The 25,441-nt window shown below is 41.8% G+C and overlaps 1 protein-coding gene across 2 annotated transcripts in view; it reads right to left on the reverse strand.

The window, feature by feature from the left end:
* Window positions 1-3,078: 3,078 nt before the first annotated feature.
* Window positions 3,079-25,441, reverse strand: part of LOC117021135 (rho GTPase-activating protein 7) — a 42,950-nt gene continuing 20,587 nt past the window's right edge. For both annotated transcript variants that reach the window (XM_033103952.1, XM_033103951.1), the window contains exons 4-14: window positions 20,204-20,267; window positions 16,716-18,142; window positions 16,056-16,232; window positions 13,420-13,579; window positions 13,101-13,299; window positions 11,314-11,527; window positions 9,667-9,781; window positions 8,962-9,180; window positions 7,945-8,162; window positions 6,988-7,161; window positions 3,079-5,787 (exon numbers count right to left, since the gene is read on the reverse strand). In XM_033103952.1, the coding sequence (XP_032959843.1) occupies window positions 5,667-5,787; window positions 6,988-7,161; window positions 7,945-8,162; window positions 8,962-9,180; window positions 9,667-9,781; window positions 11,314-11,527; window positions 13,101-13,299; window positions 13,420-13,579; window positions 16,056-16,232; window positions 16,716-18,142; window positions 20,204-20,267 (3,088 nt within the window). In that variant the 3' untranslated portion in view covers window positions 3,079-5,666. The remainder of the gene's footprint in view (window positions 5,788-6,987; window positions 7,162-7,944; window positions 8,163-8,961; window positions 9,181-9,666; window positions 9,782-11,313; window positions 11,528-13,100; window positions 13,300-13,419; window positions 13,580-16,055; window positions 16,233-16,715; window positions 18,143-20,203; window positions 20,268-25,441) is intronic.

Genomic DNA, 25,441 nt, shown 5'->3' on the forward strand with positions numbered 1-25,441 from the left:
GGGAGGGAGAATAGAAGGGAGGAAGGAAGGACAGGAGGGAAGGAAGAAAAGGGGAAAGAAAGGGAGAGCAGAGATAGAAAGAGACCCAGAGAGATAAAGCTTGAGAAATAATAAAAGGGAGAGGGAGAGGAGAGAGAGAGGAAAGGGAAGAGAGAGAGAGAGAAAGATGGAGAGACATAGAGAGAGGCTGGGGGGAAAGAGAAATAAAGAGAAGGGGAGGGAAGGGAAGTGAGTTTGTGTGCAGGATGGTGTGTGTGTGCCTGTGCAGTCAGGCAGGCCGGAGGGCAGGGGTGGGCTTCAGGGCTCCCCTGCTCCCAGTCCACTCCCCTTCCTCCTTTGCCACCTCAGGGCCCAGCCCAGGTTGCTGACTGTGGACAGCACGCTGAGCCTCATTCTCTAGTTAAACTACCCAGAGGTAGCAGTAAATCCACGATTGTAGTGGGCTCCTGCCTTTCCTTCCAATGACATTTCAGTCAACGAAGGACACACAGGTGACAGTGGTCCCGCAAGGTTATGATGGGACTGAAAAATATCTACCGCCTAGTGGGCTAGTAGCTGTCATAAGGTCTTCCCAGAATGCATTGTGCAGGTTTCAGTCTCTGGGTAGTGATGCCCTTGGCTAGAAATGCCTGGGGGTTCTCACCTGGGGCCCTGAACTTCCCATGGACATTTATCTCCCCTTTCTGAACCAATGTGACAACCAACCGGCTCTTGGGGTTCTTATTACCTTGTAAGGCATTATTCAGAAATAACTGTCTGAATAATTAGGAGATTGAAGAAAAAAATAGAGTTTATTACTTACGGGCCTTGGAGCGTCCAGACACACCAGGAGGCACAAAATGAGGTGGAGGCATGGGGTTCTGCTTTTTTGGGGGTCCAGCGTGGGCGGCTTAGGATTTTGTAGGCTCACGCTTTACTGGTGAATTTAAAACATAAGAATGAGAATTTCAAGCACAGAGAAGAAAAAAAAACACACAAAAACAACAAGTAGCCCAAATGGTCAGTTATCAAAATCAGGATCTCCAAGACAAAGGAGCTGGGTGCGGGGGAGGCAGCCTGGCTCTTTATCTAGTCCTGAGGCTGGCAGTGTGCTCATTCCAGACGGCCTTGTTTGAAGTGAATGCCTCTGCAGTCAAAGCTTAAATCAGGCACTTGCATCACAAAAGGAAAAGCCAACTGTCAGGGCTCACCCTGGGATTCCTCAGGTGTTTGTGGTGCTGCTGGTGTAAACAGAGCTCCTGCACTACCAGTCCTGTTAACAGTGTAATCACAGTGGTAGCCTATATATAGCACCTACGTTTGTATATGTGCACTCGATGATGTTCGCACAAAAAAATTGCCTTACGATGCATTTCTCAGCGCGTATCCCGGTTGTGAAAGGGCACGTGACTGTAATTGCTCCCTCTGTACCCGTGGAGCAATGCATGACTGCAAGGTTGGGTAGGTTACAATCAGACCATGTGTGTAATCCATCTGTACTGAGAATGGGGAGTCATGTCCTATGTTTCAGAGGAAAGCTTAAGTGGAGTTTTTGTACATTTCAAATTATGTAGTAGTCCATTTGCTACCAGAACTATAAATTCTTTCAACCATTAACCTGAAACAAAACTTTGGCCTCGTATTTATCTTCATTTAATTTCTCCTTAAGCATTTCAGTAATAGGGTGACAGAATAATTTAATTTCTTTGAGATTAGGCTAATGTGATTATTTTGCTGTGGGTCTTCATTTTCCTCGAGTTCTCGATTCTGATGCTGAGGCCATGTGGATCGGCTCTTCCTGAGAAATTCACCTGTCGATTATGGAAAGATCAGCAAGTGGGAGATGATGGTCTGAGGCGGTGGACCTGGCCTGGAATCCCAGCTCTGTCTTCTGGCTCTGGGTATCTTGTTACTACCTGTCTAAGGCATATCCTCACCTTAGTGAGGAGACTACCTATGTTTTGTGGGGTACGTATGAGGCTTAAATAGATGTGTGAAGAGTGGACAACAGTGAATGTAGCTATATAAGCCCCCATACCTCTATACCACACACACACACACACACACACACACACACACACACACACACACACACACCCCCCTAACTGGTGATGTCGAAGGCACCAATTTAGATTATCTTCCTTATTTTTTCTTTAGATTTTACTTTTCAAAAATCTCACTTGTCTCCATCCACCCTGAAAGCAGAAATCTCTTCCAGAGCCATTGAATATTGTTGGGATTTTCCAAGTAATTCCATCTAAGAATTTGTAGGCAGGATGCTGTAACAATTACCTTGAGTTTTGTTAAGATCTTAGCTGCTCCTCCCCAGGGCACAGCAGCAACTCGTGCTAATGTTCATTATGTGACATCATTTCTCTTTGAGTTTCTGTGAGGACAGATTTTAGTTCTGTGAAGACAGGGAGCTGTCAGTCCTGCTCACAGCTGTATCTTCAGCACTAAGCACATGTGAGGTAAACAAACAGTAGGTGTTGAAGAACCGACTAAATGATTTGAATAAGTAAATTGGTGGTGTGAGAAAAACCCTGCAAATCTACCTGGGTGCCCGTGAGAACATCTCTTACAGGCTGGTAAGCTCATGAAGGCTACTAGTAACTCATGACTTCAGAATTGTTCAAACTAAAGTATTAGGTATTTCAGGCCTAAGATGTTGTGATTTTATACAGCTCTGAGGAAACCAGGTCTGCAGGCAAAGGCAAATTAAAAAAAAACCTTTGGTCTGGTCTGGGTGTGTCCTTTTAAAAATTATAAGGAAATTGGGTTTTTCCCCTTCTCTAAGCTCAGAGTGAATATGTGTCAAAAAAAAGAAAATCAAACTTCTTCTAAGATCAATGTCACATTGCATCTGAGAAATGAGATGTTAAAATTCCATCACAAACAACTCTTGAGAATCAGTATCCATAGCGTCTATATAGGGTATCTGTCCATCTTTGCCAGTTTAAACTTTTAAGATTCCATGTGGTTTCACAATTTCCATTCTCTCAGTCTCAATATGGGCAGCGATGAGCTGAAGTGAGGGCTTGAGACAGATGGCATCCTAGCCTCTCTTCTTTTTCAAATAACAGAAGCTAATTCAACCAATCCCATTTAACAAATAATAAATTTATTAGGTGCCTACAAGTACAAAACACTGGAAGCTGCTGTAGGAGGTTATAAAGACATGCAGGAGAAGAGCCCTGCCCTCAAAGAGCTTACAATCTAGGCCATTAGTCACAATTAGTAAGTTGTGGCAGTATCACTTAGGTGACTTAAGCAGAGTTCTTGCAAATGTTCACATCCTTTGAATTCTCCTCTTGTCAAATATGTAAGGAATCCTTTCAACAAGAAAGCCAAACAGTGGGAGAGAGAACTTTTGTGGAACGAATCGGTGACCTTGGCTTTGCTTATGAGCATCTTTCTGCGGCTGTTGCTTATTCTTGTCAATTTCTCAGCACAGTTTCCTAACGACCTTTGTTTGCAGAGCATCTCCATGCTTCCCGAACCTTCACCAGGGTTTCCTGTTTGTTAGCGAGTGGCTCAGCTGCAGATTGGCCTTGGAATGATCGGCAGTCCGATTTTCCTTTCAGCAACTCTATGTTGTCACGTTAGTTGATGTTAGAATGCTATGCCTTGCAATCTGTGGTTTTCAGGGTGGGAGTGAGATGCAATACAAAAGAGAGCAGGCCAGACTTTTCCCTTAAACATTTAATAGTGCACTTATCGATTATATTCTGTACAGGTATAGAGCAAGTTATAAACCTCTTCTTTCATTTTTCTTTTTTCACTTAGACTGTATTCATGTAAAGTGTATTTACATTAGGAAAAAAAAGACTTGAGGTACAAAACCCAAAAGAATATCTGAGGTATAAATACAAGTATATTTTAAATAATAATCTTTATCATGCTTAATCTATGTTTGAAAGCACAGTGGACATGTGTACATGTATCTTAATAGAATGGTATATACAACATACAATCTTACAAATCTGAAAATTGAATATACAAGTATATCTTCACGAGGAACACTGATATCCAAAATACTCAAATTTTAACACTCTAATCTGTCCCCCACCCCAAATTCTTCAAAGAACCTTTAAAATAACACTGATAATGGTAACTAAATTGTTAAAACAAAATAAAAATCCTTCTTAACAATGCTCATTCATACATTATTCACTTTGATCCGCACTAAATAAATTCACTAATACTGTCTCGAGTCAATCTTTACCATTCCAGTAAAACCTGTAAAAAGACCACCCTTCCAAAAAACTGTGCTGGTGTTGTATTTTTTACTATGATAACTACTTGTCATTGTCACTAAAATATATTCCAAGGGAATCATTATAAAGGAACAGAAAAAGAAAAGGTAGGAAAAACAAACCAAAAAAAGTCATTAAAATCCGAAAATCTATTTGCTGTTAAGAGCAAATCTAATTAATAAACATGTTCAGCTTTCAGAAATGCTGTCAATAACAACAAAGGACTTTTGTGATTGGGTTAAATCTACAGGGATTTCCTTGGGACTTACATAGTTTGCTGGGCTCCCATACATAGTGTGCTTAAAGAGTTGCTGTTATAAATGCGAAAATGCAAAGAATTCAGACAGGTAAAATGTTTTGATGCTTGATTCACAAGTAAATGGTGGAGTGTTCAGTTTTTACATTTCAACTGTTCTTAGACAAAAACAAAAACAAAACTGTGTTTTGGAGCTACCGTGTTTCCCCGAAAATAAGACCGGGTCTTATATTAATTCTTGCTCCAAAAGACGCATTAGCGCTTATGTTCAGGGTATGTCATCCTGAAAAATCAAGCTAGGGCTTATTTTCCGGTTAGGTCTTATTTTCAGGGAAACATGGTAGTATGGGGGAGTTTTCATCCCTTAATTAGTCTATCTTGGTTCAAAATGACATCATTATGTGCAATCAGGTCGAGAGATAAACACTGTTTGAAATGGGATAGAGTAAATTTACTACAATTGCTTTTAAAGTAAAGAAGAGGTTGATGGATGAATCTGTTTTAAAACTCAGGGGAAAAAAATGGACAAGGATGGGTTGTTCAACCTCCCCAAATAAATGGGTTCCCTTTCTGGTTGGATCCATGGGTAGTCAGATATTCCAGGTTAAACTGAACCTGATGCATCAATATCTTTCTTGGAGGCATCTCAGTGTGCCAGACACTGCATCCCAACTCTTACATCTATGCCATTCAGCCAGCAACAAACACACATACACACACTTCTCTGTGCAAACCTTTCTTTGCTCATCTCAGTGAGAAAACATGTCAAAGAGTACCAACTATTCCAGTGGATACGCCAGTCCCTCAACACGCTGCAAATAAAATGACATAGGTACACGCACACCAATAGCACAAGAGAATGAAGTATCTTCATTATCTTCCGTAATGTATTTATAGAGTTTTGCTTCTCAGAAGCAATTTGCATAAGAATACATTTCTTTCTTTCTTTCCTTTTTTTTTTTGCTCAGTCTTATATATTCCAGTCAAGGCCTATACCATAGACCTTAAACAAACAGGAAGCAGCTTTAAAAATGTATCAAATTGCTACAGTCAATTCCTACACTCCAACTTGTAGTTTTGTTTCAGGATTAGATGCAGAACCCGTTCTTGCACTGACTGGCCAGGGTTCTAGAAACAAATGCCCAGATGGTGGACACAGTGCTCTGCTTCAGTGATCACCTAGATTTGGTGTCTTTGGTGTCAGTGTTCTGATTACAGAAAGAGTCTCGGATCTTTACAACTTCAGCTGCACACAAATGTCCGAAAGATTTCGTGTACCACTCTGGCATGTGGCCCCTACAATAGAAAGGAAAAGCAGGTGAATTCTTCAAGTTGAAAAGCCCTGAACTAAGCTGAAGGAAATTTTGAATACACTTCCATTTCTTGATCAGCACAATGTGTAAGTAAAGCTTACTCTCACTGTCTTCTGGCACCTCCATTACACACTTGGAAATGGAAGTTTCTCAAGGAACAACATATTGAGTACAGACATGGAGAGAAACTGTTCAGGGAAAGCTTTGGCATGTACAACAAAAACAAGAGCATTTAGATACTTGGAGAAGTACTGAGATGGAAAGATTTCAAATGAGAATTTATTTAACGTGAGGGCGACTTTGGAAAGTTTTCAGAGGTTCACTTTTTTTTTGGTCTGCATTGCTACATTTCACAAACTTTCTCAGATGAATGCACATTGATCCGTGGCACAGAGTGTAGGCCTGATTATTACTAAAAGGGCATGTCACATTATTCAAACATCTTTGACTATAAAGTGAGAAACATCTGCTTGCTAGTTCAAACTCTCATTTCTTGTGGTTTTTTTAAAATTAAATTTATTGGGATGACATTGGTTAATAAAATTATATAGGTTTCAAGTGTACAATTCGATAATATATCATCTGTATATTGTATTGTGTGTTCACCACCCAAAGTCAAATCTCATTCTGTGGCCATATAGTTGATCCCCCTTACCCTTTTTGATCTTTCCCTCTCCCCTCTTTCCCTTTGGTAACCACTCAACTCATGTCTGTGTCTACGAAATTTTTTGTTTGTCTTGTTCATTTGTTGCTTTCAGTTTTATATTTCACATGAATACTTCGAAGTCATATGGTTCTCGACTTTTTCCATCTGACTTATTTCTCTTAGCATGATGATCTCAAGATCCATCCATGTTGCAAATGGCACTATTTTATCTTTTCTCACGGCTGAGTAGTATTCCATCATGTATATGTACCACAGCTTTATCTTGTGGCTTTAAATTCATGGCAGAACCACAACATCCACATTGCTTTAGTGGCACATTTTCTAAAGGATCACATTTAGGACGCGGTAGTCAAAAGACCCAGAAACATGAAGGTGTTACTTAGTAAGTACCGCTCTTCATAGAGTAACCAAGATACAATGATGTATTATTCATTTAAGCCATTTTTTGCATCAGACAAAAAGGCTTAATGTTCTCCATGACCTTGACCATGCCAAAAAATCAGAATCAGAACATACCTTAAGTCCGCTCTGCACATGTAGGTGAGTTTGGATTTCCCTGACCCGCAGGGTTCGATCAGATACCTGGACAGGAGCACGTTGACCCTCACCCCCACCACAGGGGCCCGGTCGTGATCCACAGAGGTAAGTAAGAGGGCACAAGCCCCCTTGGGTAAGTTAGTCCTCCATGTCCTGTAGAGACAAAACCCGAGGGAAAAAATGGAATTTCCTGGAAGCCAAGTTTAAAATGGGGTCTCACTCTTAGAGGAGACAGCTGAAGGGTGGGATCGGTGGCTGTGCTGTGGGACCCCGCCTTGGGGAGATGGCACTCTCTGAACCACTGTGCAACGACTCCTGAATGAATAACTCTGTACAGAGCCACCTCTACAGTGGGTGGATATGCTCACACAGTCAGTTCTTTGAAAGAGAACCAATTTGAAGTGTGACAGAAAACCATTTTTATATTTTACAAACGTCTTAGAACATGAACATCCATGTGAATATTGCTCTGTTGGAAAAGTTCTGGACTAACGATGTGACACTTCCTCAAAGATTTCTGGAATTCCTTTTTCAATAATGTCTCCAGAGAATTATGAATTAGATGTAAATCAGCTGTAACCACAGCTCTCTTGGAACCCAAAGGTTATTTCCTGGCTTACGCATTCGCTAGCTATTTCTAATGAGAAAATTTATCCTAACAGGGGCAAGAATCTGCTACCAATAAGAATATTCAACTGAAAGCCCCTCTCTTTCTGAGCTCAATTCCAAAAAGAGTTCCAACCATTTTCAGGGATGAACACACACATACACACACACACACACAGTTGGAATAAACGCAGATATGTTTCCCATATTTGGAAAGGTTCAGCACTCTTGTGGAGGCCTATGTTCTGTTTTAAACAATTTTACCATCTTATAACATTCAGTGACATACAAGTTCATCCATGCCACAATAATCAGTTTGGAAGCTCTCACCTCAAAACAACATAGTCCCGAGCCGGATGGGGTGCCATGCTGTTTTGGACATATTGGTAAATTTCCGTTTGACTGTCCAGGATTTCAATTACTTTTGAATCCAACAGGTCTACATCCCACAGGTGCTGCTCCTTAAGTAGGCGCTTTAAGATATCCTCAGGCACAGCAGGGACTTCGATGGTTGACCTCCAAAGCCTTAGAGGGGGTCCTTCACTCACCTGAAAAAAGCACATGTTCTCCAGTGTTAAGACAATTCACACACACCTACACTTTGAAGACAAATTTCTGGCTGGGTACATGGTCATATGGTTAGAGGCTAGTAATTATCTATGACTTTAATAGGTTGTCATCCCCGAGGATAGAGAAGGGTGGGTCAGAAAATGAACAGAACCGCTGGTGGCACTTCAGGTCAAAATTCTTCCATCTGTTTTCCTGGGACCCATAGGAAGGTCAGTGCAATAAAGTCAGGTGATGTATTTGAACCCCAAAGCCTGCATGGCCATCCAGACTGCTCTCATTGTTTCTGAGACAGTAGCAACAAATACCTCATATCCTACTAAGCCATATAACATACACCTGCCCTCAAGGGGCTTTCGGGCCTAACAAGGTAATTTCCCCCCCAAGTGCTTCCTGCTCATTAAAGGGTCAAGAGTAGAGTGACTCAGAACACAGGAGAGTGCAAGGGGATTCTGATCAAATTATGGAAAAATCTAAGCATGTCATAAAATGCCCTAAAGCCCAATGCCACTAGGAAAACATTCTAGGGAACTCGCGTGTGATTCTATAGAACCAAAGGATTGCATTAGATAATTTGATTCCTCTGACAAGTGTTAGATGAGTATTTCTCACTGGGCTGGTTTCTACTCTGAGTCAAATAACCTGGCTGCCCAGCTCTGCAAGGAGGGAATAGGTGACAGATCTCCACAGAGAGCTGTACTGGCAAAAGGGTCTCGTCTCTGAGGAACCCAAGTCCTGACCACTGGAATTCAACTGGCTGACAACAGGGAGATGACTTACCTTCTTGTAGGACAGCTCAGCCTGCTCAGATGTAGAGTAGCTGACCCAGCCTTTAAACTTCTCCTTGACCTCCTTAAACAGGCTGTCCATGCAGTCCTGGAGGAAGTGTTGGTAGTCAGCTGACTCGTCATTACAAAGGCGTCCTAATGCTTCTAGGGTGAGAGGTTTTAGCTCTTGTTCAGTGTAGGAATTCCGACATCGGCTCATTTCCTCAGGCACCTGTGAGGGACGAGAGGGACCAAAAACAGGGTATTTAGTCTGCCTGTGCTCATTCTCAACGCCCATAATGGAAATGCCACAGATGGAGGGGTGTCCCTGCCCACCTCACATGGTATCGCGAGGATACAAACCATCTTCATAAAGGTATCTACAAAGATGATGGTGCAAGATATTCTTCTTTGGAAAGGTACAGGAGGAGGGTGAGTGACTAAAAAGGGCTTACGTTGATGAAAGCACATTTCTCAGACACAGAATTTATTTCAGATAATTTGTTGCTTTTGCTTTTTTAAGTAAGGGGGTATGGAGGCAGGCAATTTAAACATACTAAATCTAATGAACTTAAACATTATAATATATACAAATGAGACATTCTCAGGCTATGTGTATAATCTCCAGCTGGGGTAAGATATGAACAAGTATTGCAACTAAGATTTCATCCCTAGTCACATCATCCTTAATAAATAACAAAATTTCCCAACTCCTTACCTGGAAAAGCTTCTTGCACTCAGCAATCATATGGGCCAGCCCTTGAGTGGCAGCGAGGTTTTCATTCAAATCTTTCTGATCGGGTTTGCCCAAACTTTGCTTTCTTTGCATTACCCTAGGTAGAAGAAACAAAGAGGGGGAAAGATTCAAATATTTATATATTTTCAAATCAATGAATTAGTCGAGGAAACCCACAGGAGAGGAAAAAAACATTTCACTGGAGCCTATCTGTCATTAAGGGGTTCAAGAGAGCTTTACTTTGGCCACTAGAATTTCTCAGCTTTATCAACAACACACAAAACACATGAAAGAGACTGTTTTTAATGAACTCTTGGCTATTTAAAGTTGTCACATTAAATAGGTTCCCATTTAAGTAGGGCAGCTTGTAAGGTCTATGTTTGTGTGGTGGGGAGGAAGAAAGGCAGCTAAGAGGGGGGTGTGGGTGGGAGGCACTGGACATTGGGGTCAATAGTGTCACTATTCTTCCCAGTTTAAATAAACAGGACCCCCTCCCAAAGGTGAAGGGAAAATCTACGGTTTCCAAAAGGCTTTGCCTTAATCGTATCTGATCTCTCTCTTCTGCTCATCTCGGATCTCTATCCCATTCTAGTTGGAAAGCCCCATTCGATGATTAGGACTAGTTAAAAGGATATTTAATCTCTGCACGGCTTTCAGAAGCAATGGTAACTCTGACTAGCACAACTAGGTCCCATGCTCCTAGCTAAGAAAAATTTGTCAAGTTCCTTTAGAGATGAAGGAACAGGATCAGCTGGATGGATTGGCACGTGGGGTTAAGGCCAGTTAGCACCTCCTTTTTCACACACTCCACTAGGAGGCCTTTACGTGAAATATTCATGTAAGTCAGCAGCTCCAATTAGCTCTACCATTTCTTCTGTCGGACAAGGACAAGTTCCTTATTTAACTGACCTTCCCTACAGTCTCACTTTCCTCTAAGGTAAAATAGATACTGACAGTATCTTCACCTCCTATGCTTGTTATGAGGATTAAATGAGAATTTAAGGAATGTCAAGGGTGCAGTCCTGTGCCCGGGACAGAATAAGTGCCGAACAAGTATCAGCCTTTGTGATTTTCCAGGTTCTCTGACTTCTTCTACAGCCGCTTCTATCTTGTATACATCTCAGGAGAAACTTTGCAAACAACGGGTTTAAAACAGGTCCTCACTCTGAGGCTCAACCTTATCCTTAGCTCTTTTAGACCCGGCTACTTCCTTTCAACTCTCAGCACAGGCCAGGAGCTTGGCTTTACTGGCCGTGAAGAACCCAAGGCAGCAGGACTCTTATCCCCCCATCCAGTTGTTTAGGTCGGTAAATCTGCAGGATTCTTTGCTGGCAGAAAGTACGATGACAAAGTTACAGAGGGCACTGGGGAGTGTCGGGCTAAACATCCCCCATGGAGAAGCACAAATCCTGATCTCTCTCTCCAAACCTGGTTGTAACTAGATTGTCCAGGAAGTCACACCCTGAGAGCTGAGAAGAAAGAAAGGAGGAGGGCAGGAGAGGTACATGGGCTGTGAAGAAAGGAAGGAGGTCCCACTCTTTCTGGCTTGATTCAGGTATGAATCCAACAAGAACACGGGGACAACCCCAGAAGGAAAGGGTGTGCAAGCACATGTCCTCTGAGCGGTACCTTGGAGAAGAATTCTCTCTCTTCAGGGTGTTGAGGTGGAAAAGGGAAGGCGCTAAACACACGGCCAGGTTGGTGGGAGTCATCTGGTTTTCTTTCACAGCTGCTGTGACATCGCTTAAGAAATAAAGGAGCGTCTGTAGAACCTCCCGGTTCTCATCAGGCAGGAGCATAATGGCGGCCTTGATTGCCTGGAGGCGCTGGTCCTTGGGCACATCTGCACAACACCAGCATTTTCCCCATCAATTCAGTGATTTTCCATGTACATTGCAAGGAAACGTCCCAAAGCAAACACATCAGCATCAAAGACCTCAGCCCCGTCCTGAACAAGCACTTGCAGAAAGTGTACTCAAGGTTAATATGGAAGAAATTAGGGTTGCCACCAGCGTCACTACCCTCAAGTATTTCCTGCCTGTGGAGGAGTTAAAATATTTTAAACACCCACAATGCCAACAGACTCCTAAATCCATCTCAGAGTTCAACTCCAGATGAGGCCTGTTCTTTTAGTTTACAGAATACTTTTTTCTTTTCTAAGTACTTTTTAGAAATCCTTAATTTACCATTCTCAATGAAAACAGTATACACTTATACTTTTGCTTAGTTTCAATGAGAAACCTTATCTAAGATATGTATGAGAGGATAAGAACTGAGATTTCTTAGTCTTGACTACAAAATATTCAGTTATCTCTGGGGATTTTCATAAATTTAAGTGATCTGCTCATTCCTGAAATGGGAAAAGGAAGCGGCTCAAATAGTTAATTTAAACAGCAGACATATTTAACGAGTAATTTCTTTAAGTTTTAGATAGCCTACTGAGAGGCTATTATAAAAATACATGCTTGAGAACTCGACCCATAAACGAATACACATGTAGAAAATGCTAAACCCAACCTTCAGGTCTCCTTTACCAGGCAAATCTTTCTTGTAAAAGGCATGTGGTGGAAAAATCAAGTCACTCAAATGCAGCTCCATAGGACAAACTGATTAAACAGCTCCATGGTTACAATACATAACAAATACCTTGGTGGGGAAAATGTGACCTGTGTTTTCATAAAATCTGAAAGGATGAAACAAATAATGAAATAATCCAGACCAGCTCCATTTCTCATAAAATAAAGTCCAATGCGCCAGCTAAAGACAATTTGAGCACTAAGAGAAGCTGCTTTCAAATTACATTGCTGTAATGCCACACTGAGCCAAGAAAAACACAAGGCTGTAAAAGCTATAATCCTGATCTTGATCATTAATTTAGACAACTGTTTGCTTTAAGCTTTACTTAAAAGTGAGAAGGGCATGGGTATTGTTTTCCCAAGTATTTCTGGCAGAAGCTGAGATGAATAACAGAAAAAGATTATTTATTCATTTTACAGCAAGATAAAACACACAGACACCTGTGAAATTTTAAACACAACAGGCTCTGCTGGTGAGATGTAAAGCAACTGAAATTTCTATAGACAAGGCAGAGAAAGAGCTTGATACCTGCTCTTTTAAGCTTCCTAGATAACCCTGTTCTAGGAACAAATCAAAGAATGAGCTTCAGGATCAGAAGTTAAAATTATACAATTGGTTCAGTAAGTAGAGAACGATGATAAGGGATATTTATTTTTGCACTATTCCACAGGTATACAGAAACGTGTCCCACAAACAAGGAGGCAAGGAAGAAATTGATGACATGTGTTTCCAAGAGGTCACATGTGGGTGCAAAAGAATGACATCAAAGGAAGCTGCAGATTTCAGTAGGTCCTACTTTTCCCCACCGCCAGATAGTGTTAAGATCAAAGAACACTCACACTGGTAGATCTGTAGAAAGGTTTCTGAGAGTTTGTTCGTCATTAGCGGCTCAGGAAGATCTCGAAAATACTGCTTCAACATGTCTGCCACATCATAAGCAGACTGCCCCTCATAGTTGACACAATCTAGGGCACTTTCATTCATCTGGCGCAGAGCCTGAATCCGGGATTTAACACCTGATTTTCTGAAGAGTCCAACCTGTTGGAAGAAAAACGTTAAGTGTCAAGATGAAAGCAACATGGTCCCTACAGAACTAGAAAAGGAAGCAAGCCTCTGAGCTCCCACGATTAAGTGGAACGTGCAGGCAGTGGCTCTCACCTGATCCAAACAGTGGTTGCGGAGGTAGCGCATGGCCTGCTGAATGCTCTGGGGCAGGGGCTGTCCTGTGCGCTGCACATTGACCGTCAGAGGGACCCCGAACACATTCCGGTCCTTGTAGTCTGGAACCTTGATCCTTTTCATGAACTTGGGCACAGCCCTGTGTAAAGAACATTGCGGGTGGTGGGGGTGAGGTTTACTTGTCTGTCTACCCTTGTCCATCTCTGCACCTGTGGGCCCTAGATCTGTGCTCATAAGGTGGCTATTTACATTAAAATAAAATGACAAAATCAGCTCCCTCAGCTGTACGAGCCACAGTTCAAGCACTCACTAGCCATCTGTAGCTGGTAGCTACCATATTGGACGGTACAAATTTAGAACATTTCCACCATCTCAGGCAGTTCCATTGGACAGTGCTATTCTAGATCTTCTAAGAGTTGGGGCTGTGAGGCCCAGTCACACTTCTTCAGTTGTAGATTCTCCTGCTGTTCACTCTAAGAACTGGGTCTATACTCTTAAGGGAGCTGATGGGCTTCCTTACAAAATGGTGGCACAGGAAGGAACAGAAGAAAACAACATGCAAGACCTTACTGAGGTGCTTCGTGACAGAGTTTGAAAAACAAGTTCCCTTTTGTCCTGCAAACAGACAAGAATCATTTCTAAGCTCGTGATGAGATCCAAAGTATGTAGGGTAAAAAGGATCAGGTAATGCAGGATGAGAAAGCGGCAAATACGTGATGCTGGTCCAACAGAACAACCGACTCCAGAGCTAAACAGTAGGGGCCAAGCTAATGATCCGAAGTCAAATAAATTCTCTAGCTGATGACCCTGAAGAATATAACATCTTTCGGTGTCTAAAGGAAGATGGAAAAGAACAATGAGGGTTTTGTAAGCTTAGCTCAGGCTCCCTGGAGTCTTAAAACCAGGTCCAGCCCCAGCAGTATATGCAACAGCAGGAAACCGATGTCACGCATTTAACGCTGTCAAGCAGAAATTTCAGCTCTACAAACGACCTCTCTGAAGGGGACAAGAAAGGGCCAGGCCAAACAGGAAAAAAACTTTGTGTAGAATTTCTCCCTACTCTGTGGATCCCACAATGTGAGGCTTTTATATTTGGTTTTGACTCCCTGGAAAAACTGACCAGAACTCAAGAAGTACTGTAGACTTTCAGATTCTTGAGGGTTTTGTGGGAAGGGGGTGGGCAACTCAGAAATGAGAATGTAAAACATGCAGTTTTTAAATAGCTAGCCGGGAAAATATGACTCTCCACGCAGAGGAACACGGCAGGAGACAGACCGATTTGACTTCTGAGTCCTTACCAACAGCTTCGACATGGTACTGTTTATAGCTCTAGGAAAGGTGAAACTAAAATGTAGAGCCAAATTTGTATTTCCATACAGTTAAGTATATGGTATCACGGCTATAGGCATGCATAATACTTGCTTTGTCGGGGGAGAAAAGCCCAGCAGTGGAATGTGCAAAGAACACATTACGATCTCCACCGAGAATCTGAAGCATGTGGGGATAAACCGGTCAATACTTATTTCTGTCATTCAGAACAAACAACTTCTGTATTTAGCAAGGCTCACATAATAACAGCCTTTGAACAGGAGGTGCTTTGATGCTGAAGTTAAACTCACTACGGGTTCTGAGGAGAGGCGGAGCCGGAGAGAGAAAGAACAGTTACGCTGCTCCACTGACTCTCCAATAACTCTGCTTGTGCAATTGGATAATAAACACTCAGAGTAGTGAAAAGACTTAGGGATGCCCAGCTGACACCGCAAAATGTGCCAGGATGTCAATCTAGAGATATTTCTCTGCTTTGCACTGAGAGTAGAAAAATAAAGATATGCACGTATTAGATCATACCCACGACCTATCTGGCCCACCCGTTGTACACAGCAAGGGCCACATTTTCTAATTATGGATAGTTCATCCAATAAATTTTATCTTCATGTCTACTTTCGTTATAATAGCTTAGGACAGTGAATTCCTTCAATTTATTAATCACTGTTTAAGAGTTTTTGTTGGAGAAAACATTACCTAAAATCTTTAGCACAGGTAGATTTTTGAGTGATGCTATAAATGGTCACATCAAAAATGACTTCTAAAAACATACAGTAGGGTTATAAAGCCAATTACTGTATATCAATTACTGGATTTCAAAGTTGGTCTCATTACATTATACGATCTAAAAAACTTTCTTCCTCCTTCTCTCCCTCTTCCCCTCCCTCCCTCCCTCCCTCCTTCCTTCCCTCTCTCCCTTCCTTCTTTACAAAATATGATCTGATACTGTACATACATTTACCTATGGTGGGCTATTCCTACCACCGGGAAGGAAGCGCCTGTACAACTCAATGGAAGAGTAATGCATTCTTGCCCTCTCAACCAGCAATTTGTCACACAGAGAGCTGAAAACTCAATCAACCGACCCCGAGGCTAATTCCCTAAAGCTAAAGTGGCTTACGCAGTATCAAACGTGGCCTCGAGAAGGCAGAGACTGACTGCATGAGGACGCCAGACTAAAGACTTGTATTAAAAAGGACAGAACTGTCATACACTCAGTGTTGAGACAGCCTGAGCAGCTGACCGAAAACATTTGCAGTTACAGTTTACGGAGCAGTTTACAGTCTTACCAGCTGAAACCATGCTTATTCGAAGGCGTGTATTTCTCCAGCAGGGCGGTTAGCTTCAGGAGTGAGTATTTCTGCAGCAGGTTCATCTGGGCCACAGACTGGCAGTTAATCTGCAGTGACACAGAGTTTAAGCTTGGCCGATGAGAGCTCTGGAAACTGTGCCATCTCAGTCTGTGCCTGCAAGAGAAGAGAAGAGGAAGTCAGTGAGTCCCAGGCTTCTTCACTGGTGGTCACAAACTTTGCACTGGGCTGCTCGCTGGTATCCTATCCGAGGAACTGAGAGGACTCAACTTCCATTACATTCTTTTTACATCCCCTCCCCCAGTAAAACAAAAAGAACATAAAATTTACCACCTTAACCATTTTGAAGTGTACAGTTCAGGGCATCAAGTACATTCACATTGTTGTACCACCATTCCCAGCATCCATCCACAGGAACGTGACTTCCTCTTCCCCAAATGATCGTCCGTACCCATTGAACAATATCCATTCTTTTTGGATGTTATGGTTTCCCGGTCTTTCTTAGGGAAACATGGCTACCAATGCCAGACTTAATCCCATTTCCCCTCCACAACAAGTGGAAGCAGTCCTTTCTGACACTCCCCCCACCCTCGCATCTCCCCCACCCCCCCGATCTGGAGAGGGAACAAAAGCTCTTACCTATTGGACCTTGTCAGCGAGGCGCCAACCCCAGAATCTCTCCTCTCAGGGATGTCGGACGGCTCTTCAGGTTCGTTCAGTGAGTTGCCTGTGCTGTCTAGGTCACTGGGGGTGGCTCGGTCGTGGTCCACATCCAGATGTATCTGTTTGGGAGAGGATGGGCATGGAGAGACCGAGTCCAGGGCTGAGTCCGAGTCTCCCTCATCTGAAAACTTCTCTGACCACTGATTAACTATCTTCTGCATCCCATTCACGTGGTAGAGAATGTCATCCAGCTCGGGGAATATGTCCTCGTTCTCTAGGTCGGCCAGGTCTCCTGAGCTGGAATAGAGGATGGAGCCGGGCACGTTGTCATAGATACTCAGGCGGCTGCTCATGGAGCTGGAGGAGTTGCGTCTCTTAAGCTCCTTGGGGCTGTCGTTGCTGTTTTCCCTCCGCAGGCTGATGTGGCCGGGGCCGTGGAAGCTCCCAGTCCTCCAGTTCACAGAGCTGTTGTTCCCTGAGGGAGAGAAACTGCCATTGGAGAGAGCCTTGGGGAAAGTGCCAGGCTTGTGGTCTTCTGGGATGTAGAACACCGTGTCCTCTGGGTAGCTCTCGCGGTTTCTGAAGTTCTGCTCCACAACGTTGTTGAATGTCGACTGATTGAAGGGATCGAAGCCCTCTAGGTACATGCCCACCCGCTTGTTGCAGGCACTAAGGCTCCGGGTCCTGGTGACAGGGCTAGGTGTGCTGACGGCGCTGCTGGTTTCAGACTGGCTGCTGCTACTGCTGGTCTGCGTGGAGTTGGAAACGCTCCTCTTTCGTACCATGGGGACGTTAATGTGGTTGCCGTTGAGCGCGGAGATCTCCACGCAGTTCAGCTGCTTTAGCTTCTCCTCGTCCATCCCCTCCTGCAGAATGGGCCCGCTGATGATCAGCCCCAACTTGGAAGGCGCCTTGTGCTTGCTGTGGTGGGAGCCCTTCAGCTTTAAGCTCTCCATGCGTTTCAGCAGACTTCGGGTCTTGGACTTGGTGTTTTTCTCGTGGCCTTTCATGCTAAAACTGAAGCTGGACAGTTCCTTGGGAGAGGGCAGGCTGCAGAAAGAGTCATCGTTGCCGACAAAGTTGCCGGAGGAGGAGCAGACGCTAATGACGGAGTTAGTCCTGGGTGTCGCAGCGTCTCCATCAAGGGGCACATGGGTGGGGAGGCTGCTGGCACTGCTCAGGCTGCGGACAGAGGCCACCTCCTGGCGCTCGCTGAGGTCTGTCAGCATGCTTTCGTGGCTTGGGGCGTTTTTCAGATGGGGGTCCTCTGGGGACCCAGGGACTGGGTCCTGCTTTGGAGAAAAGACATCAAACTCTTCAAGGCGGGACCACCTCTTGCTGTCCCTCTGGAAAGTCCATTTGCCACTTATTGCACAAGGCTCATCCTCGTCTGAATCCTCACTCTGCAAAGAGAATAAAGCCATTCATCCCTGGGACTGGCAAACAGCAGGCAGGGAGTAGGGCATACGGGTCCAGGGGGCCAGGAGACTGCTCGTAATACACCAGCAGGGGCAATTCCCCCCTTATATCTTTATTTTATTGTTTTTTTTTTTTAAATAACAGCAATGTATGTAAAGAATGTTACAAGAAAAAGCCTGATCAAGTGTTTCAAACTAAATAAGTAATTTTATGGAAACTCTGGGGTCTATAGGCTGTTCTTTAATTGCTCACAGAGGAAACCTCTGAGATCTGTGAAAATTCCAGGCATGCAAAATATTTTGAACTGGAGTCAGCAATGGGTAGGTCTCCCTCTGCTCTGCCTCCAATTTTGCTGTCTGTTGACAGTGTGTGTTTATATTTCCTTTTGCAATTAAAAAGGTAGTTTTCCAACACTAAGAGGGGGTGGTAACTAACGTCTCTTGCCACCCTAGAAGTTCATAAGGTTTCCCAACAGACTAACGGAGACACCAAGCGAGGTAGTAAAGCCATCACATCTCTTCAGTCCAATACTTTTTATCCTCTTACCTGTTCTTTCTCGTTCCCTCCTCCACCAGACACCGGGTCTACTGCTAATGCCATAGTGTCCTGTGAAGTTTCAACCTCAGACGCGCTCCAGGCAATTTAACAAGGCTTCACAAATACCCAGTCCTGACAGCACGTAACATTTACAAACACTAAGTAACATCTTTGCTGATTATGCTTGATTTATGGGCAGGATTCAGGGTTATACTATGTAACATAAGCCACTGCATCTGAGCCTTTCAGGTGAAGTATCAAAAGGCATGACTCAGTGTGATGCATATCTTTCCCACTGGTGTGGAAACTATCATATGGCCCAAATTTCACAGGACAGTGAGTCGAGAGCGTTAAACGCTGACTTGTATCCTCTTCTCCACAGCTCAGTGGGTGTTAAGGTTCGAGTTCATTTGTTTAAAAGGTTTAACTCCCCCAGGAAGGCAACTTGATGCAGGCCAGGGACTCCGGGCTAATTAAAATCTGTGCTCTGAACAGTCAGAAGTATGTTCTCTGACCAGACTGCTCCCTGTTTACTCTAATTTGTGACACTCACTCCCAGTAACTACCCCCACCTCGTCTCCTAACATCTCATAAAAGGTCTTCACATTTCATACATAGAAGAAAATACCATCCGATTCAGTTACGTGTCACCATTTGAATAGAATGTGTGGGATTTCCTGTCCTCCTTTCTCTCCCAATTTCTTCCTGTCCTCTAAAACTCTTATTATGCTTCACTGTCCCCCAAGCCAGCCTTCACTTGAATCTCTGCAGCTTTGAAGCATACTGTTATACCTGGGAACTTTAGCTGTCCTTTCTGTATAGAGCAAAGCAAAATCCACTGGGATGCCTTAAGCCCCATCCCTTGAAGGTGGAGTAGGCATTGAGTTAATAAGGCAAAAATAGATGATTTGTTCAAATCAAAAACAATAGGAAAACTCATAGCTACAGAAGAGGCTAGTGGTTGCCAGAGGTGGGAGATTGAGGGGATGCACAAAATGGGTGAAGGGGGTCAAAATGTATAAACTTCCAGTTATAAAATAAATAAGTCCTGGGGAAGTAATGTATAGCATGGTAACCATAGTTAATAAAACTGTATTGTATGTTTGAAAGTTGCTAAGAGAATAGATCTTAAAGTTCTCATCATAAGGAAAAAAATGCATCTCTGTGGCGATGGATATCAACTAGACTCATTGTGGTGATCATTTCACAACGTATACAAATATTGAATCATTACATGTACACCTGAAATTCATACAGTGTTATATGTCCTTTATAGTTCAATTTAAAAAAATCAGTAGGAAAAACAATTTATTGGCTGGCTGTACCTATTGGTTTCAACTACATAAGGCTACACAGTGTTAAACTTGACTGATTTATAACAATAAAAATGTATAAATCAGGGAACAAGGAAATAAGAGTTTGAAAACCAAAACCTATTAGAAAACACAAAATGCAATTTCTATTCTACCCCATTTCATCCCATGTTATTATACATTTTATATACTTACTTTCTTCCGATGAGGACTAATTTCCAGTTTCATCACCGCACATTTGTTTAAAGTATTTAGACGCCTACAAAGAAAGAAACATTAGCAAAGATAGGACATCATTGATGGGTGGATAAATACTTTCCCCCAAACAGTTGACATGTTTAATTAGTTTCTTGGAATCCATTAATATCCACATTTTCGAAGAGTATTAGAATCTTTTAAAAAATGTGAGTTTTAAAATACCTTTATATTTCTTAAGAGTTTTCATTTCAATTTACTATTACACAGTAAAATGGCGCACTCTATGTATGGTACTGTCAGGTGCCTCCTATTTTTCGTGGAACACACAACTCTCAATATCCCTAGCTTGAGCCATTAGGTAGCTCCATACAGTGCCAAGAAATAAAAACCAGTGATGGCTCCTTTCGTAGAAATAGTAACAGCGACAGGAACCAAGCAGTCATTGGTAAAATAAACACTGTTCTCTCTCAAGTCAAGGTTCGCATATAAAAATAAAACCGTTTTTAGTGACCTCCAACAAATAATAATCTTAGGCTGCCTGTTTAAAAATTTAGTGACTTCTTAAAAAATTTTTAGTGAGTTCTTATACAGAAAGGAAATTTGAGGCCCTTTAAATACCCTGTTCTTTTTACAACTTCCTGTACAGTACAGAATAATGTTGGGTAGAGTCACAGAAATAGTGCAAATGATTACTGAAAAATGTTGAATATTGAAGCTTCAAGGATCAAAGTCTTGGATCAGATTCTTCTTTGGAACAGGAGTCATACTGTAACTTTGAATACTTTTTTTTCCCCTTGCCAAACAGTAGTAATATTAATTTAATATTAGAGAAATAACTTAGTTTCATTGAAAATGAAATACTTAAAGAAAAAAAACAACAGCCCTCACGGGGAAATAATGAAATAGCTGAAGAAAGAAACCCTTTACATACACAGGAATAAATGACATGCAAGTGTGAACGACAGCCTGTCAAGCCCTGATTCTTTCTAACATCTTCCAGATGGTCATCACTTAATCTTCCTCAAATGAACCTCTAACATATCTATGGTCTTGCATCGTTGGTCTTTCAGTTTTTCCTACAATTGTATTATAACTCCTTCATTTTCTTAGGATACGAGCATTTAATTCACACAAATTGAAACTGACCATGAAACCTCTTCAATGAGGCTTTATGTTTCTAATCCTGTCCTTGCAACTGTCTAACAATTTTGACATGCAGGAAGATAGAAAGTATTTTTGCCTGCTGATAAGACTGTCTTTGATTTCCTAGATTATGTGGTAGCCTGTTTATAGAATAAACAAAGATAACCCAGAGCACCAACGCGCAGGAAAACTCGCTGTTGATGACAACTGAGAGAAAGACAACGAATAACTAAGAAAAAGTCAGTGGATATAAGGTTCCTTTCTAAGGGGCATCCATTACTTAAATGACTTATACCCACAGTGTTTTCATTCTCAAATGTTTTCAAGATTAAAGACTCTGGAATGGTTACAGTTAGTCTTAGGTCTGGGTTTCATTAATCAAACTTGTAACCAAATACCCACTTGACTTCATTTGGGCTTTAATGGTTGAGTGGTGTTTATAACCAAGTTTACTAGGCATGGCAGCCTATGGGAGTGTGGGAGGGGCTTACTTTACAAACTCTAGATTTGAGTCAAACAAAAAAGACCCAGGAGGCCAGTGTTATAAAGGTCAACATTATCTCTTTCTGTTTGTAGTACCCAGCTAATCGTCTTTCAATTTTGAAGCCCTGAAGTTATTCCCTGGGGTTTCTGTGGGATTCATTTGTCCCCTTGGACCTCCAAAGCATGTCACTGATGGGACCTTACCTACTTAGAGACAGACACTTCTGATATGAAGTAACAGTTCCAGCTAGACGAGCCGGGGGCTCACTCCGGGTTAGGTACCATGCCTGTGCCTCATACGTATGATTTCATTTGGGACCTCGCAACAACCCTAAGGTACAGGGATTACTATTAAGCTACAGTTTATAGATGAGGAAATGGGGGCTTAGGAGGACACAGCTCTTGTCTAAGGCCCCATGACTAGCTATGGTGACTCTGTCACTCAAAAAGTACCTTCTTCATTCTTTTCTAATATAAAGGTTAATCATGATAATATATGGGAACAGCTAATATTATGATTCCTCAAATGAGCGGCAGAACACTGGTGTCATACACCGTCTGTCCAGAAGCAGCGGTTGTTCCACCCCCTAGGGGCTCACAGGGCCCTCCGCTGCATAGGAATGTGTCAGTCTTATCTGCTGCCTTAACTTGCACCTTGCTCTGAAGGGGGAGGGAGCTCAAGGGTGGGTCATCAAAGGTTCAAGAGCTTTGCTGCCTGGAGCTGCAAGCCCACGATAAAAGCATAGCAGGTGGGCATCTGGGCCTCTCTTCAGAATGAAAACAGGGAAAAATACAAGAGAAATGTGAGAAAAGAAAAAGAAACGATTTCTCAAGACCTGACAAATAAAAATTGTGCCAATTCTTAAAGGTATTTTTCTTAGAATTAGTGCAGCTGCTTAAAAAAATGACTTGCTTGGGGGAGGCCGGTTAGCTCAGTTGGTTAGAATGTGGTGCCAATAGCACCAAGGTTGCCGGTTCAATACCCACATGGGCCACTGCGAGCTGAGCCCTCCTTAAAACAAATAAAATAAAATAGTGTATTTAGAAAAAAAATGACTTGCTTACCTTTTAATAGAACAGAACTAGTAACTAAGTTAAAATCTACTATATGGCAGGCTGCTTTACGTAGCTTAGGCCCTTCAAGGGTTGTTTTACAAGAAAGTGCAGACTGAAGATGATGGTATGGATCTATTTATCATTATACGATTATTACCTTACTTATGTAATTTTTTGGTGTGTGTATAAACAATCACTGTAAGTCCAAAGGAAAATAGCAACATGGAATATTTTTCAGAGGTGAAAGAGAGACAAAGAACATTTCACAACAGTTATTCTAATAGTAGGTCACAGTTTGCGTTATTGTCTGCATATGCTTCAAGACAAACAAATCACTCCTCCAGCATAATACTAAATGAGACTTGGCTTTATCATCGGGATTGGATTATACAGCAAAGCTTGCAAGACTGGGACAAAAGCCAATCTCTCCAAGGAAACGAATACATAAACCCCTTACCCAGTGTGAGTATAAGAATGTCCATTAGCGATCAAAATGCAAAAAACTGAGTAGTTCCATAATTATAACTTTCAGTCGTTACTGTACTTTAAGAGAGTATCATCATCATTCTCAAGAAAACATTAAGTCTGCAAGTCATCTGCCCTAAATAGACTATTTTAAGAGATCAGCTCCTACCAGATTTTTGACCAAAGGAGCTCTAAGATCTGCAAATGTTATAAGTATACAAATATTTATAATAAATCTTTATGCAGAACACTAGAGTGTACATAGGAGCACTTGTAACATCTGTGTGTGTCTGTGTATTGGGTGGGAGGTAATGACAGCAAAGGAAAACCATGTAAGAATTACTTTAAAGTAACATTTAAACAAGTTTTATTTAAAGTAAAAATATGAGATTAAAATTTTAATATTTTATTAAAGCAAGACTTCAACTGAGTTTCTGTAATGATACTACCATCTATATTTAAAATCAACTGCTCAAAATATTTCAGACCACATTATAGTTTCATGGTTTGCTGGTCCCTGAATTCCATGGGATGAGAAAGTATGTGGAGGCTAGCAGCAAGTGAGATGAGTATCAGACAATCAGTAAAACAAGTACCTCCAACTACTCTGCTGACAGCTCAGAACCTGCAGCGCATTTCAAAGGAAGATGCTTTCACTACACTGCAGATGGCTACCACCTATTTTTCTGGAACATTTGTTTAGGCCTCTCAAAAGGAGTTATTTACTGTGAAAAGTCTATTTATGTGAACATGTGGACAAGAGCCCTTGGGTTTTCCATTACAAACAAGTTGACAACTGTTAGTGTGAATTCTGAAGATTATTATTATTATTTTTTAAAAGAAAACCCAACTTCAGGCCTTTCTCAGACATACTCAAATCTGGGCGTCAGATCTAAAGCACTTTGACATTCGTTACTGCATTTATTTATTCTCACACGCAACCTGTGAGATATTATTGTACGCATAAGAGAAAACTGAAGCCTCGTCAGAATAATTCGCTGCCGAGTCCAAACACAGATCGTTGTTTTTAGGTTTTTCATAAAAGATCTGGGAGTGCAGATCTTTCCCTTTGAAGGGTGGTAGCCTGTTGAATGGTGCGGAGAGCCAGTGGAAATCCAAAGTACAGAGGAGGCCCTTCCCCTCAGAGCAGGGAAACTCAATTTCACATTGATATTTTGAAAAAAAAAACACACAAAAAACCCAAGTATTAAGAATTGAATCATGTCCCTTGGTCTGCAATGCTGCAGTGATATTTTTATGACCCAGGAATTCCTAAGCTGTTGCTGCTGTTCAGGAGGCCCACTCACTCAGTGGCTTGTAACATATGAAATGGATCATGTGACGCAATGCGTAAATATTTCCTAGGATACATAGTATGAGTGGCTTCATTTCTATGTGTTATCACCAATGATGAATTGAAAATAAATTAGTTCTGCCGCACAGCTAAGCATTAAAACATTTAAGAAATGTCTGCAGTAGTTTATATTCCAGATGCTGACTTCTTCCCTCCTGGACTACACTAGTTTTTCATTTTTTTCATTCCAGAGGACATAGCTATGATATTACACACTACAGTGTGGGACTTGGAGCTAAGTTTTTTTGGAAAATGTGCACAAACCCTGGACATGTCTAAGCAGTCATTTAATTGGATTTGCAAAGTGACAGTGTTTCTGGGGTTAATAGGGCATTTTTTCTTTCTTAAATCACGAGAACTAGTCTATTCCATACACTATTCTAAATATCCTACCTATCTTTCCCTAAAACCACTGCTTAAGTTAGCTGCTTCGAAAAATACTGCATTACATAAGAAAGGCAAAAAAATCGTACTTTCATAGAGGAACCACTGTTTTCTTTGCTTACAAAGGGGGAATAAATATAGAAAGTCACTCTATCTCAATGACGTTTTTCCAAGTTAAAATAAATACTGAAATGAAAAGAAAACTTCTCTTAATTTTATAATCAAATCAGCACGTGAATTTTGTCAGTGTATAATTTTCCAGAATTTAGATTTCATGGCTTATAGGTTTTGAGAAAAATTAGTAAGGATGAATAACATGAAATGAATAAAATGTCATGAAGAATTTGAAA

The sequence above is a fragment of the Rhinolophus ferrumequinum genome, chromosome 4, assembly GCF_004115265.2.
Source record: "Rhinolophus ferrumequinum isolate MPI-CBG mRhiFer1 chromosome 4, mRhiFer1_v1.p, whole genome shotgun sequence".
Lineage (NCBI taxonomy): Eukaryota > Metazoa > Chordata > Mammalia > Chiroptera > Rhinolophidae > Rhinolophus > Rhinolophus ferrumequinum.